The sequence below is a fragment of the Haliaeetus albicilla genome, chromosome 26 (genome assembly GCF_947461875.1).
Source record: "Haliaeetus albicilla chromosome 26, bHalAlb1.1, whole genome shotgun sequence".
NCBI classification, from domain to species: Eukaryota; Metazoa; Chordata; class Aves; order Accipitriformes; family Accipitridae; genus Haliaeetus; species Haliaeetus albicilla.
In genome coordinates, this window is record NC_091508.1 from 14,250,970 (window position 1) to 14,265,985 (window position 15,016).

Sequence of the window (15,016 nt, forward strand, 5' to 3'; positions counted from 1 at the left end):
TTCTATGATATGCATGGTGATGCCTTCAGCTCCAGCCCACAAGCGTCACTGCTCCTGCACTCCAAGGTACAGCAAATGAAGGCTCTGGGCAGGAATTTCTCAAAGAAACTCGTTTCTCTCTCCAAAGCTTCAATTCATTACAATCATCACGTTGTTTTTTAGAAAGATCAGCTTCAGCAAGGCCTGAGGACCAGGACTGAATCTCTCCCTGCCAAAGAAAATCCACATTTCAAGCAATCGCAGTAATCACCAGGCTCCAGAGCCAGTGTCTCCCTGCAGCCATGGGCCACTTCTCCACAGCTCCGGTTTGCCCACAAAAGCCAAGCAATCCCACACTCAAACCAGGGATTGAGCTTTTCACACCCCACACTTGGGGTCTGCTGCCTTTAGCCCTTGCTCGCTCGCTCTTATTTTTTCAGGCTCGTTTTCCAAGTATACCAGTTTTACCTTTTTTCCCTCCAAAACTCCATCTCACTGACATTTTTAGCAGGATGTAAGAGACGTTCCCTATCCAACCCAGTAAGCTGCAGTCCCCGATTCCTCCCCCTTCTGCCATCCTGCTATCACACTACCTCTTATCTTGCCCAGCAGCCTTAATGCAAAGCCTCTCTCTGTGCTCATATGCACTTAGTGCCCAATCTAAAGCCCCACTGACAAGGGCCGAGACACTCAAAAAAACAGATTTAAGTTGTAAAAGCTAAATAGCCACTTGTTCAAATAGAAAAAATAAAGGCTTCGTGCAGCCTTCATCTCTGCTGCTCTTCCCAAAACAAAGAACAGAAGCCGTGAAGATGACACATGGATTCCAAGAGATGAACAGATTCACCTTTTGCAGAGGGTTGCTTCAATGGTATCCCCAATCCTGTAAAAGACTTTCTTTGGGCAAATAGATGACACGCATATACACAGGATCTACAAGTCTAACTTCTTTTTTTCTTTTATTGACAGGATAGTTTATCCCAATGGGACTTAAGGGACAATACATTTAAGTCCCATTTTACAGATGGGACTCTAAAGCACAGAGGAATGATGGACCAGATCCAAATACGTCAGCAACCACCTCATAAGATACTGAAATAAGCATTTTAAAAGGCAACAGAGCACATAAATGATCTGTTAATAAAAGGTCACATAAACACCTGAGATGGAGATATTCAAAGCATCTGGACCATCTTTTTACTTTTAGGTCAGGCTTGTCCTTTGCAAGAGAAAGATCATGCTACAGCCCATATTCACCTGATAGGCAAAATTTAGCTTCAGAAAGCTTCAGAAAAAATGACCAAGCCCAAAAATCTTGCCTTTGCACATGCCCAAACACAAGACCGAGGAGGAGAAATACTGCAGTAACACACCTCGCCAGTTGCCAAAGGCAGGAAGAACCACAAGCTTCTTTGTCACCCTCCCAACAGCTTCTTCCCTATGGTCTGTTGCTTTACTTTATTTCATTTTCTTAAAAGACCAACCACTTTTTTTTTTCCTGGCCCATTCAAACACATCTCTCCCTCTCTTGAGGCCCAACCGAGAAGGGACACAAACATTTGCAAACCGGACTTGCCACCCTGCTCCTTATCACCACCATCCCACCACGATCTGGCTGCCAGCCGCCATCCCCTCCCAGAGGCTCCCCTGTCCCCTCCGATGCCATTAGCAGCTTTGACTCACCATGACCGAGATGTGAAGAATGTGCATCTGCTCCTCCACTATCTCCGAAGGCTCCTGGAGGCTGGGGGGGGTTGCCCGGGAGAGCTGCTCAGCGCTGCTCATGGAGACGTGGAAGTACAGGGTGCCGTTCTCCAGCCACTGCTGCTTCCAGTGCACCAGCGAAATGTCAGCCACGGTCCCCGACATCTCTGCAAGGACAAAATACACAACTGAGGATCAGTTTTCTCTGTGATGCTTAAAGGTGGTATTCTCAGCGGTCCTGGAAATCAGGACTTTTGAGTCTTACCCCTAGTACTGCTTCTGATCTGCAGGATGAGCTTGAGCATTGTTTTATGGCCTCTGTCTGCTCTTTCCCCCATATGTGAACAGTAACAGTTGTCTCCCTTAATAAAAAGCAAGGGGCTACAAACTGCCTTGCGATTTCTAGACTAGCTTTCTAGAAATCAATGTTGTTGTTGATGTGATGGCTGCACATTTTAGAAAGATCAGCTTCAGCAAGGCCTGAGGACCAGGACTGAATCTCTCCCTGCCAAAGAAAATCCACATTTCAAGCAATCGCAGTAATCACCAGGCTCCAGAGCCAGTGTCTCCCTGCAGCCATGGGCCACTTCTCCACAGCTCCGGTTTGCCCACAAAAGCCAAGCAATCCCACACTCAAACCAGGGATTGAGCTTTTCACACCCCACACTTGGGGTCTGCTGCCTTTAGCCCTTGCTCGCTCGCTCTTATTTTTTCAGGCTCGTTTTCCAAGTATACCAGTTTTACCTTTTTTCCCTCCAAAACTCCATCTCACTGACATTTTTAGCAGGATGTAAGAGACGTTCCCTATCCAACCCAGTAAGCTGCAGTCCCCGATTCCTCCCCCTTCTGCCATCCTGCTATCACACTACCTCTTATCTTGCCCAACAGCCTTAATGCAAAGCTTCTCTCTGTGCTCATATGCACTTAGTGCCCATCAAATGTGCAACAACAGTAAATAACATGCTGCACAAGGTGCCTTTAACCTCCTACAGCTCTTCCAGAAAAAAGGCTGGAAGACGCTCCTAGAGATCTGCAGCCAAGCCCAAGGGAGGTTTGCTGCCTGGCACAATGCGGAGGGAGGACACTTGGTGCCAAGCAAGCCAAAACGCAGACATCAGTACATGCTCTGCTGGCATTTACAACAGAAACCTTCTTCCAGGTTGCGAGGTAGCACTACAGTTGTATTTAACAAGAACATTCCCAGCACAGACTAATGAGCACCGGCAAGAAGAGATAACCACCGGGCTTGACAAATATCTATTAACCTTGGGGTTGCACGTCTGTCAGTCGTCTTCTGCAGCATTCCGTCAGTTTTGTATCCCACCCGATCCCGACTTACAGCGTAAGCACCCTGGGAGCCAGGATTACAGCATCCCAGCGCGCGCATCCACTGCGGCAGCTTCCCCTGACTTAGGGCACCACAGCCGACTGATTAGGGGCTTGGACAATCCAGGTACCTCGTAACCAAAAGCCAGCCCCAGAGCCGCAGCACAGCCAGAGCCAGCAGCTCCAAGCCTCAGCTGCAGCTCCTGCCTTGCCCAGGCAGCAGCAGACACAGGCAGGAGCACTGACAGCTCCACAGCTGCCCATCAAGTTTTAAACGGATCTCTGCAAAGAACTGATTTGGCAGTTTGGCAGCCGAATCAAAACCGAAAAAAAATACTAGCGCAAAATGAGCCAAAATATTTCTCCTTCCACCACCTCTTTTTTTATGTTTGTTTTTCCATTTGCAATATAAGCAATGGGAAGCAAGTCAGGTCCTCTTAGTCACTGGGCCCACGGCTTCGGCAATCACCTGCTTTGTGGGAGACCCAAATTCAATTCCCTCCTGTTTGGGAAGAGCGACCGGCTGTAACAGACCGTGACCTGCAGTCTGTGTCGTGTGTCCGCTCCAGAAAAGCCGACCGCACGAGTCTGGGTTCCCCTGGCACCAGGGTGGGAACAGAGACAAGGTCCTCCTCCCCACCTCGGCCGCAGAGGGTCAGTGGGGAGGACGGGGCTTGTTCCCAGGCAGGCAAAGTAGCCAGGGAACAGCGGTGGCATTTTGCACTTCATTTTCCTGAACCCAGCTGGCGAAAAGCACATCCAGTTCCAGCTCCTGGTGGGGACAAAGGAAGGAGCAAGCCCAGCTGAAGCCATCCTGAGGGGTACCCACACCTTTCAGGACAAGATGCTTCAAGACACTTGGGTGCTGGCTCACGAGCAGCCACGCAGGCTACGTGACCAGGCACTTCCACTTCTACAGACCCACATCTCAACCCAGCAAAAAACCCCTCTCAATCCTTCAGGTATAATTTTTCTTACCCCTGAAATCAATACATTTTCCAGCAGCAAGCTCCTGGTCCTGCAGGATGCCCCCTCACTGCATAGCCCAGCTGAGGGCAGGGACAAGGTTACCCCGTTACTGCCAACTCCCTGATTCAGCACCTCACTAATTACAGTACTGAGATACCTGAGCCAGCTGCACTGTCACCTGAATCTAATTGGAGGGCTGTGCTCATTATCTCTGCCTCCCTAGCACAGCACTGGTCGTTATCCCCAATCTCTATGCACATCTGAGCACTCGAAGGAGAAAAACTAAACAGCTCCTGACCATGCACGGGATGCATCAAGAGCCCACGCTCACACTTTGGAGGGGATGCGTGAACTCCCTGTCATATCTCTGTCATTGCAATGAGATCACTCCTAATAATCCCTTCCCTCCTCTAATATAAATAGCCATTTGCTGGAGCAAATCAGTAGCAAGAGGTGTTGCTTGCAGTCTTTCCCCTGTAAATCAAGCCAGCCCTGCGGCTCACACTGCAGGACAGCAGCCTGCACAAGACCTGGGAATCTAATGAAATGAGTCTTGTGTCTCTCGCCTTCAAAGAGGCTAAAGCAGAAGGTTTCTTATAGTGGTAGAAGTAAGAACAAAACAAGACGAATATCAGGCCTGCTTAATCGCAGTCATCTTCCTAGCAATACTTCAAAGGTCTGTACTGAAAAGCATCTCCTTGTCTAATTAAAATTGCAAGAAATGCTACTTTTAGGAGCAAAAGCACTAACTTGGCTTTGGGATAGATATCACAAGCTCTTCCACAGAGGCAAACAGGCCACGGGACAGCACAGAAGCATCAATAGACAGGACTCTGGTTATGCAAAGCCATCTTAATTCTGTTCAGAAGGACAGTCACCCATAGGAAAGGATGATTTACAGTATTACACTCTCATCACACACACATCCCTGCGGCAAACCTTTCCAAAAGTGCTCAGGAAAGGAAATTATATCACACAGACCACAGCACAGACCTGATGTGGGTGCCACCATGACCCCACTGCTACAGTTCCCAAAGGCTACATTACATTAGGGAAGGAGGAAAAAAAACCTCCAAAGTCAATCTTTCTCCAAATTTTTTCCCTTGCGCACACATTTTTGCATGGGATGTTTAAAAGGATCACAGAGAACATTTCTGGGGAGTTCTGAGATATAGGCAATTTTTTGGATTTTAGCCTAGACTGAAGATAAGCCTGTTTCATTTTCAAAAGGTCTCTTCCAAAAGTAGAAACTTCAATTTAACATTCATTTCACAATTTTAAGCAAACCCAGCAGTGAGGCAATTTCTGACGAAAGCTGACTTGCCAAGCCTGGGTACCATTTACCATACATTTACAAATACCTATATGCTCTTCACCCCTGCAGCCTGTGTTGCAGGAAACCTGGCCATTACTACTCCCAGCATTGCCAGGACATCATGAGCCTTCAATCAGATTTGCTGCTCACAAAAAAAGAAAAGCCTTTTCAAGCTCTGTTAGCTGCTGAACCCTTCAATATCCAAACACAGGGAAGTTTCTTGGCCTCACATACTTGACATGAATATTATACTGCCTGTGTTTCACTGGACACGCATTTGTCACTCCACTATCTACACGGTAGTTACAGCAGCGATAGCCCGTCCATCAGAAAGGATGCAATAGTCTGCAGCAAGATTGCCTGTTATCAGGGCTTTCAAATGCTTTTGGAACAAATTAAGGGTGTTCCTGCACCAAACCAGAATGAGATACAGTTAAGGTTTTAAATGGGCAGCAGTGGAAAAGCACTTGTAGTCTATAGCTATTTAAAATCTCAGCATCTAGCAGATGGGGAGCTCTCAGATAGGGTTCAAACACAGCTTCGTGGGTAAAACCCCGAGTGAAACAGCCAAGCAGACCACAAAACATCTGCCATGCCTTCTTCCTACCTGCTCACTGCACCCAACAGCAGAGAAGCGATGACGAGGGTCCTCCTTCCTCACAGCAGCCAGCCAGACCCCTTCTCCCCATCCAAAGCCCACAGGCAACCCTGCTTCTCCAGAGCAGAGGGCCAAAAAACCCTATTCCCCCTGCAACAGGAGCAGAGATATCTCCTCTCCAGCCTCACCCGGCTGCCTGCCCCAACTCTTCCCACCTGCCCTTCATCTCCCATCACGCAGCTCAGCTAAGCCCAGGGGCAGCACTACCTCCCCCCGCAGCCCCTCACATCACCCACCCATGGTCTGAATTCATCAAAAGGGCTCACAGAGCGCCTTCTCCTTTCCTGCCCTTCCTCCAGCACTGGGTCTCATAAAACTACAATTTCCACATTTTTCCTTGGAAATCAAAAAAGAAATCCAAACAAAACCCTTCGTGGGGCTCGGACCCCAACCTGGGCTCATGCCCATCAGAAGGTCGCCCGCCCAAGACAAGGTGGGGGGAGGCAGGGGACAGCAGCGACCACAGCAAGAGCCCTTCCGACTGATTCTCTAATTCCATTTCTCCCTTCACTGTTGCTACAATTCTTACATATAAACATTTCATTGAAGTCTTCAACATGTATTACAATCAAACTTAAAAGCAAAAAGGCCTAAATGCATTTGGTTGGGAACCAAGACGATTCCCATAAAAGCAGATTATGCTGACATGATGAATATAAAATGAAACAGCAGATATTAAAGTTGGAGGATTGTTACTCCATGCCTTCGGGCTCCTGGCCGCCCTACCCATCTCCTCCCTCCTCTCCACCCCCTCCTGCTCTGTTTTACTGAAGGCAGAGAGCAGGCAGAGATAGCCTTTTCACCTCTGCCTTCTCCAAGGCAGGCTGCCAGGCTCGAAATATTCACTAGCTCCCCCAGCCCCCCCGACCTTATGCAATGCTTCAACATTCATCAGTTATTCCGGAGGTTGCAGCCCTGCCTTATCTGTCATGGAGTTTTACAAAGCCTGTTTTGTATTTAATTGGCTTGTTCTTGCTAATCTACCATGATTATTGTATTTTTATTTAATTCTTGAAGGTCATTATTAAAATAAGCCATTTTGCTTACGGCACTTCATCCCTGCACGGTTCCCCACCCCCGGATAACCAAACCCTCCTCGCGCTTCCCCTCCTCTCTGCTCTCCAGCGCTGCTCAGACCCTGGGACACCTTTACTACAAGGACCAAATCCTTGGTGTGACGGGTGAGAAGCCTGTGAGTAATTTCCAGTGCACGGATCCAGGCTCCTCCTGCCTTTTTCCTCACCACCTGCTTCATCCCAGCAGGACCTGCACCCTGCAGCCAGACTTTATCAGCTCACCTGCACAACTCATCATCTCAATCTGTTGGCAGAGGAGAAGCTGGAGATCTGTTTTGCGATTATATCTCCTTTTACGGCACGCTCAGAAACACGATCCCATCTTGCACAAAAAGTCAGCACTGACGACCGCGTCGTCCTCTTCTTGCCCGTGCATCACCCCTAATCCTGCAGCCCCATTTCTGCTGTTAGTCCAGGGGCTCTTCGGAGTTAATGTTCTCCAGAGGCGCCAACCTCCGGTGAAGTGTTAGTTTATAGATTCTTCGGTGCTAGCTACCACTTATGCTAATAAACCAAATTTATGCAGAAAGTCATAAACAGAGAGCTCTCCCCAGTGCCCTTGCCAGCACAGGATTGCTCCCTGCGGAATAGATTATCGCGCTCTGCGCAGACTAGCTCCAAAACGACTCTAGTAATGGGGCTTCCCCCATGCTCCCCAGGGGACTATTCTGCAGTCAAACAGGCCCTAACAGTTCTAAGGGTTTGGGTCTTTTGGTGGCAATGTGGTGGGCTTTTTTATCCCAATCATTAGCTCAGTTCATCTTATTTTTTTTTTCCCCTTCCCCTCTGCTCATTTTTTAACATGTTCCTTCCCTTCCACATCTACTCCTCTGCTCCCCCCGCGGTACTCCCTAGGGCAACACACAAACGCAGCTGCAGATCATAAAAAGTAATAGAGGAGCTCAGAAGTTTAAGAAGTGGGAAAAAAAGATGACAAGCTCACTCTGATCATCTCTTTTCAAAGCCCCTGTCTGTGAGGAACACAGGGCTGCACCTGCAGGGCGTTTCAGGGGTGGCTTCGGCGCTGTGCGTGTCTGCTGGGACACGGTGCGTGTCCGAGGATGGTGCTGGATGGAGGAAGGCTCCAGGGAGCCTTGGTCTTGGGGTGGTCCCTGGGACACCCCTCCAACACTGCAGGCAGGCTGGGGCACTCGCTCTTGCATCTCGTTTGCCCTGCCAGCAGCATCGCGCATCTGACGTCGGATGGGCAAAATGTCAGGCACCCCAGGGCAAGATGGGATTGGCAGTCAAGTGGGTTTGGCTATTTTTAGGCTTTGCTCAAACTTCCTGGAAGGAGAATAACAAGAAGCCAGGTTTGGGGCACGCTCCTGGGACCGGCCACCTCAAAGACCACACAGATGCGTAAGAGCTGAGCTGCCACTGAAGGGTACCTGACAATCAGAGCAACGCGACTGAAGGTGAAGGCAGATCCCAAGCTCAACGGGAGCCCAAAAAACGAGAAAGCCTCCTCAGTTTGGATGGAGGGCCTGCCTCTCCCCACGGCCAGGCTGGAGGGGCACGGGGGCGAGGGCAGCCGCAGAGCAACCTCAGGGCAGAGCATCCCCCCGAGCTGCCAGGGAGAACCAGCACTCTCCAGGGACGGCACAGTCGGTACCACCTCACCATCCACGCTCTGGAAGGCGGGTGACAGGCACAACACCAGCACAACCGCCTGCTCTGTCACCGCTGCGAGCAGACTACGTGCCTCCGTGCAGCCCCAGGACATCGGACCTTCAGACCCAGCTAGCACACAGCCCCGTCCCACGCTGCTGGTAAGGCACCACGAGTACAGAAAGACGAGTCGAGAAGGTGTTGTTCCCACCTTCACAGTGCCTTGGCCAAAAATCCTTCCCAGAGACTTTTCAGAAAATGCTGAGAAGGGCTTTGCACAGACTCTGCCCCATGCAGGGGTGACTCCCAGGCTGAGCTTGTCGATGCTTTTGGCAACAGCGAGGAGCCACCAAGCACCTCAGCCACTCTTCCCTCACCAACAGCAGCACCCCTGGTTTCTCAAAGAGCTGGAAGCCCACCACGTACATCTCAGCTTGGGGGCTTGAAGATTTACACCCATTTACCAGTAAAACTCTCCCGGCATGCTGCAATTTGTTGGGAGCAAGGTTTGTGGGTATGTCTGCACCCAAAACGCAGCGGTACATGGCACCCCTTTACCTGGTGTTCTTCCCAAGCCCATTCACCTTTGCAGAAAAAGGGATTGTCATCCTGCACATGGCACAAAGCAGGCCACACGCAGCCCATGGTGGCTGAGAGGGTTATAAGGGAATAAATGCATTGAGCTGGTAAATTCAGCCACCAGCACTTGAAATCAGACAGTGAGTCCCAACTCAAGAAGTGCTCGCTCTCCTCCCTGCCATCACACCTCACCATCGAGCTATTAAAGCCGTGCCATTGTACCAGCTGCCCCAAGGGTGGCCCACAGCATCTGCCCAGCTTCAGCAGGCACCAAGGCCAACCCTTACACATCCCTGCCTGACCCTCCGACTCGGCTCCAGCCCTTCTGGGGCAGCCCATGCAATTTGCCATGAGCTGCTGTTAACACTCGCGGGCCCAGTGACAGTACTGGATTTACTCCAGTTCATGTCAGGAACAGTGAGCTCAGCCAGGACATTTGGATTCTTCCCATCCTCCCACCAACCTTATTCATAAACAGGGGTGTTGTTTTGGTTTTTTTAAACAGCGTATTTTAGGTAGATGTAATTATTGTGAAATGCAGCAAGAGGTCAGCAGACTGCATCATCACACAGACGGTCCAGGAGATGAGACGCGGTGAGCCGGGAGGACAGAGTCAGCCCCTTCCACCGCTCAGCCCCTGGAAACATTTTGAGACAACCAGAGGGTCGGGCTGCTCCAATACAGCTCTCTCACTCCTGGCTCTGGAGCCTTCATCTCACCTTCCCCACAACCCTTCGGCCTTTCTAATCAGAGGCTTTAGGGTCCCTACATGCGTCGGTGAGCAAATATTGATTTGCCTGCACTGCCTACAGATCATAATCTAACTCCACGCACCTTAAAGAAGCTCAGCGCACACTCCACGTTCTTACAGCTGCTTTGATTGCAATTCAGTCTCTAGTACATTACCCTTATTTATAATGCCAGGGCTTCAGCGTGGTGCCTCAGGCACTCTAAAATTATTACAGGGCCCTTTTGACTTTCAATTCCCTTCCATTCAATTCCATTTTTATTTGTCAGCAGAGACTCCCATTGACCATCGGTGGAAGCCAACCGTGCACAGGCAGACGGCGCTACTGCATGTTAAGCCAATCCTATAGAAATTACTTGCACGCAGCTCAACATGACGGGTCATCTCGGTTTGAATGAGAAACGCCGGGTCTGGAAGAGCAGGTGGCAGACTGCTCCTGGGTGCAGCTTCCTCGGAGAGATGAGACATCCAGACTTGGAGCAGCACCGGGGGTGCTCAGCTGCAGCCCCTCGACAGCGCCATCCGTCCGGCTGATGCAGCCATCATTTAAAAAAACGGCAAAGGAAAGCGACTTTAAGAATCAGAGCCCCTCTTGCATATCCTGCAGAGATGAAGGGGCAGGCTTGCAAGAGGGATGGGTGTGAACACGGTGCCTTGATGCCCAGATTTTGTTTAGCAGCCCTCTCTTCTTCCCCAATCCCCACTCCTCAATTAAGGCACAGGAGTTTGCTTTGGAGGTGCTTTGGGGTTTTACTGAAAAGCTCAAGCTTTGCCACTTCTCTGGAGCCTCCTGGCTCACCCAGGAGAGACACAGGGTTCACTTTTGAAAGGGCACCTGAAGGTGCGAGGGCGAAGGAAGAGCTGAGTCTTTCCTCTTGCCGCAAGAGAAAGAGCTGCCAGTCCATGCAGATTGCTGCTGTAGAGATGCATGAGCAAAGCTGCAAAAGTCTTCTGCTCCCCACTTGCTCCAGATCCTCAAAACCAACAAGAGACAGAACTGATAAATGGGGGGAAAAAGTCTATCTGAAAGGCACAAACACCAGTTTTTGATGGTCCAGCTATTAATCCCTGTCAAAGAAATCAATGTCTTTGATGAGGAAGCTTTTCTGCAGGTAACGGGCACACAACACTGGCAGCCCTGGCCCATCGCTGTTTTAAGGATGGATTAAATCAGACAGGTTTTTATGAAGACAGTAGGGATGCCCTGGCTCAGAAAATTCAGTGATGCGCAGGGGATCAGCAGATCTGCTGCATCAGAGCAGGCAACCCTGCTCAGCCCTGAGCCCTGCAGGGACCTGGTCTGCCCCATGCCGGGTGCCAGCCCGCACCCGCTGCCGCACAGGGCATCCCTCCATCACTGCCCCAGCCCTGCACATAACTCCTGCATGTCTGAAAACCCCTGCTTGGCTCCTGCAGGACCACTAAAACCATTAGAGGATCTATTTCCACTGCACATCCAGGCGAACCGCCTTTGAAAGCCTTCGCTAGGCACTTGGGCAAGAAAAAAAACCCCTATTTAATCCTCAAGCCCAGGCACAGCTCAGCTAAGCTGAAGTGCCAGTGCTTGGAGTGCCATCGCCCGCTGCTGCAGATCGCTGCCTGCACGGTGGCACCAGAGCCTCACTTGGAGCCTGAACGGATCTGAAGTGTCTAATGACATAACCAGAGGCTACTGAACAAGAGCTGCTGCGTGCGATAACCACTTGCTTGATTTTTCAGAGCAGCTGAGGGAGCACGAGGGAGGCAGCTGGGCAGGCAAGGCACGGGCAAGGCACAGGCATCACCTGCAGTGGCAGCACGCAGTCCCCGAGTGGGCAGCATAAGCTGGCATGTGGCGATGGGGCCGGGTGGGTTCTGCTGGTATTTTAACCCAAGTCCAGCAGGAAAAGGGAAAAAGCGCTCAGTCAGCTCCAGCCTGCCTGCCGCCCTCCTGCTTTCTTCTCCTTGATGCAGGCATCAGCCAGTGAGGTTGGGGTGGGGATGCCTTTTTCCAGGACAGCCAGCAGCACCTCAAACACAGAAGCCGTGGCAGCGGAGCAGCCCCAGGAGTCATTATGGCACTAGATATGGCTTGTGCAAAGAGAAAACGTGTAATTTTTGGAAAACTACCCCTACGGCCTCTTCCCTGTGCAGGTGACAGCAGCGACTGCAACTTTTTCTTTGACTCTGAGTCTCTGCAGAAGTTGAGGACTGGGAGCGGAGCAGGGCAGAGGGCAGCCCGGCACAGCGGGGTGGGCACCGAGGGGCAGAGGAGGACTGTCACACGGGCGAAGGGACCACGCTTCTCTTCCCTGCAAGCTGCAGCAGGAGCAGAAGGGCAACGTGACCTATTCAGGTGATTTGAAGAGCATTGCAAAGCCAGGCAGACTTCACAACAAAGCAGAGTGCTACACTCGTTTTACAGCATCCGCTGTTCTGCACAGCATACACCGGGGAGCGAGTGTACGGTGCCAGCCTCGAGGGGTGAGCATCGCTCAGAGCTTGATTAAAACTAGCAAAGTGCTTTATAACCTCTATGCATTTTTAAATGTCTCTCTTTGGGAAACATACCTCTTAAAATGATACAGTAGTTTGATAGCTCAGGGCACTGCTCAAACTGTGAAGCAAAGTAATTTTTCTAGCATGGTTCCTCCTTGGACCTCCCCTCCCAATAAGCTCTTGAGCACCAGGGGGTCCCAGCAGAAACTCCCCATGTGCCAGGGTGGGATGGGCAGAGGAGGAGAAGAAAGCAGAGAAGGAGAGAGGAGGTCCTGCTGCTTTCTAGGGAGACAAACACTAGGATGGTTCCACCTCCTGAGAGATGGACGTCCTTTTTCAAGGAGAAGGAGCCAGCAGTGCAAAGGAGAGGAGCTAACTGCTGGTGGGGCATTCTCGGGAAAAAAACAGGTAGTGGATAACTTGGGCTCTTCAGCCTATGTTTCACCTGGAGCACCAGGTGTGTGCATCAAAAGCTAAGTAACTTGAAAATTCTGGGCATACCCTTACCCAAAATGGCAAAAATAACAGTTACCAGGAATGAACATCCTGTGCATCATGATGGGGCTCCTACACCAACAGGGTCCCTTCCCTGGCTCTTAAGGCAGACAACCAGAGTGGTTTAAAAGGATTAAGGGTCTTACCTATTCTCTGGGAGAAGCTTTTGAGTGCTCGCTCCCTGGAAAGCCTCCAGTTCCCCAGAGCCTCCCAGGTACCCAAGGTACCACCCAAGTACCCAGGTTCTGTCTTGGCTACACAAAAACCCCAAATTCAGCTCTTACTTATACAAACAAGTTCTTGCAACCTCACAGAAAATTCACTTCTCTCTAAGACTATTACACCTTAACCCAGGAGCGACCCTGCACATTTATCTACCCCAGCACCCAGAGGGATGCCATCAGCCCAGGACACATGGACAGCCTCCCGTTGGCCAAGCACCACCTGGTTTCTGCAGGAAAGGAGAGAAGGACAGCAAGGGCTATGCGAGAGCAGCCTGCTGCTCCCGGAGGATGCCATCCCGAAGGATGCCAGACCCTCCCTGAGCAGGACAGACCACCCGGGCAGCCTCAGCCCTGGAAAAAAAGGGCTGCGGGGAGCAGCTGCAAGCCGTCAGGCTGCCAAAAGCAAAAGGGTTTACTGAGATGTAGCTGTGAAAAACCGCACCTCTCTCCGGACTGACTTGCACGGAAATGAACTGGACTCAAAGCAGCTGATCTAAGAGCACAGAGAAGTCGCTGGAGGGCTCAGAAAGTGGCATCATAAGATGAGGAGACATTAAAATCCAAAATAATAAAAGCAACCTAATTTATTAAAGCTTCTCAGAGCCTGTGGGCAAAATAATTTTTCCCCATTTAAAAGTGGGTAAGGCAAAAGAGAATCTAAGCAATTTGTCAGAGATTAGAAGCGACGAAGTGGCAGAGAGCAAAGCCCAAAGCAGCAACATCCTCACAAACGCAAGCAGGGTCCCTTTCTCCAGCAATGTAAGTGAAGACGCAGGTGTGCTAGCCATGTCTTGCAACAAGCGCTTTGCCTGCTAAAATAAGAGAGCAATCCTGGGTCGCTAGAAAACCCTGCCGCGCTGCCAGGGGTGGCCAGGCTGTTCCAACACCCCCATTACCGTGCGAGGGCTGCCAGCCTTGCGCGAGGGTCAGGGAAGGGGAACGCCTGCGATGGTGCCGGGGTGCGATGCGGTGTGGGTGCCAGCCCGAGCCTGGCACGGGGAGGTCTCCAGCCACTGCACTTGCCCAGAAGTTCCTCCAGCTCTGGTGCTAGCTGGAGCCCGCCAGTGCCACATCTTTCCAAATGGGCAGAGGAGGGCCAGCTTTGCTGTCACTGCGGCCCTAACCCGGCTTTGCAGAACCTTTGCCAACTCACCATCAACCCACATCAACCCATATGGTCCCACGCCTCCCCCAGCCAGGCTGCCTGGCGTTCCCCACCAGTGAAAATGCTTCATGAGGCTCTTCCTGCCCCCCATCCTTCCCTCCCATCGTTAGCAACAGCCCTACCACCCCATTCCAGCCCTTCACCCTTATTTTGCTCTTCCCATCGAGTTCAGATAGCTTCCCATCCCCTACTCTGTTAGGAAAGGCTAATCCATGTCCCCATTAACAGTGGAGCTGCTGCCCCCATCATTGCCACACCGTTAGATCCAAAAGCAGCATAGTTTCATGGTTGTACCCCCATTTGCTGTCCTAACAGAGTCTCGGGGTAAGCTGTACGGCAGCTGCCCAAAAAGGGCCACCTACGCTGAGAAAGAAGAGACATGGAGCATTTCCACCCTTGATCTGCATACACAAAGGTCATGGGAAAGAGGCAGAGGGGGATGAATCCTTGCAGCCTCATTAGAGGGAAAGAAACTGTTTCTGCAAATAATAATTGATTTCTAAATTTATCCCCTAATTAAATAGGTTCCCTGGATGAATCTGCATGCAAGCTGCAAGGTGATGATTTAGTGCCTGGCTTCCTACGGGAACGCATCAACACATGTTTGCAAATTGTCTCTCTCCCAGATTCAAAGGCAGGGTGATCATCTCTCCACGCCAGCACACCCGGAGCAGACGGGCCCCTCCTGC

General features: G+C 50.9%; 1 protein-coding gene across 2 annotated transcripts in view; it reads right to left on the bottom strand.

Moving 5' to 3' along the window:
* Window positions 1–15,016, bottom strand: part of ASTN2 (astrotactin 2) — a 360,503-nt gene that overhangs the window by 301,092 nt on the left and 44,395 nt on the right. For both annotated transcript variants that reach the window (XM_069771376.1, XM_069771377.1), the window contains exon 2: window positions 1,663–1,850. In XM_069771376.1, coding sequence (XP_069627477.1) covers window positions 1,663–1,850 — 188 coding nt within the window. The remainder of the gene's footprint in view (window positions 1–1,662; window positions 1,851–15,016) is intronic.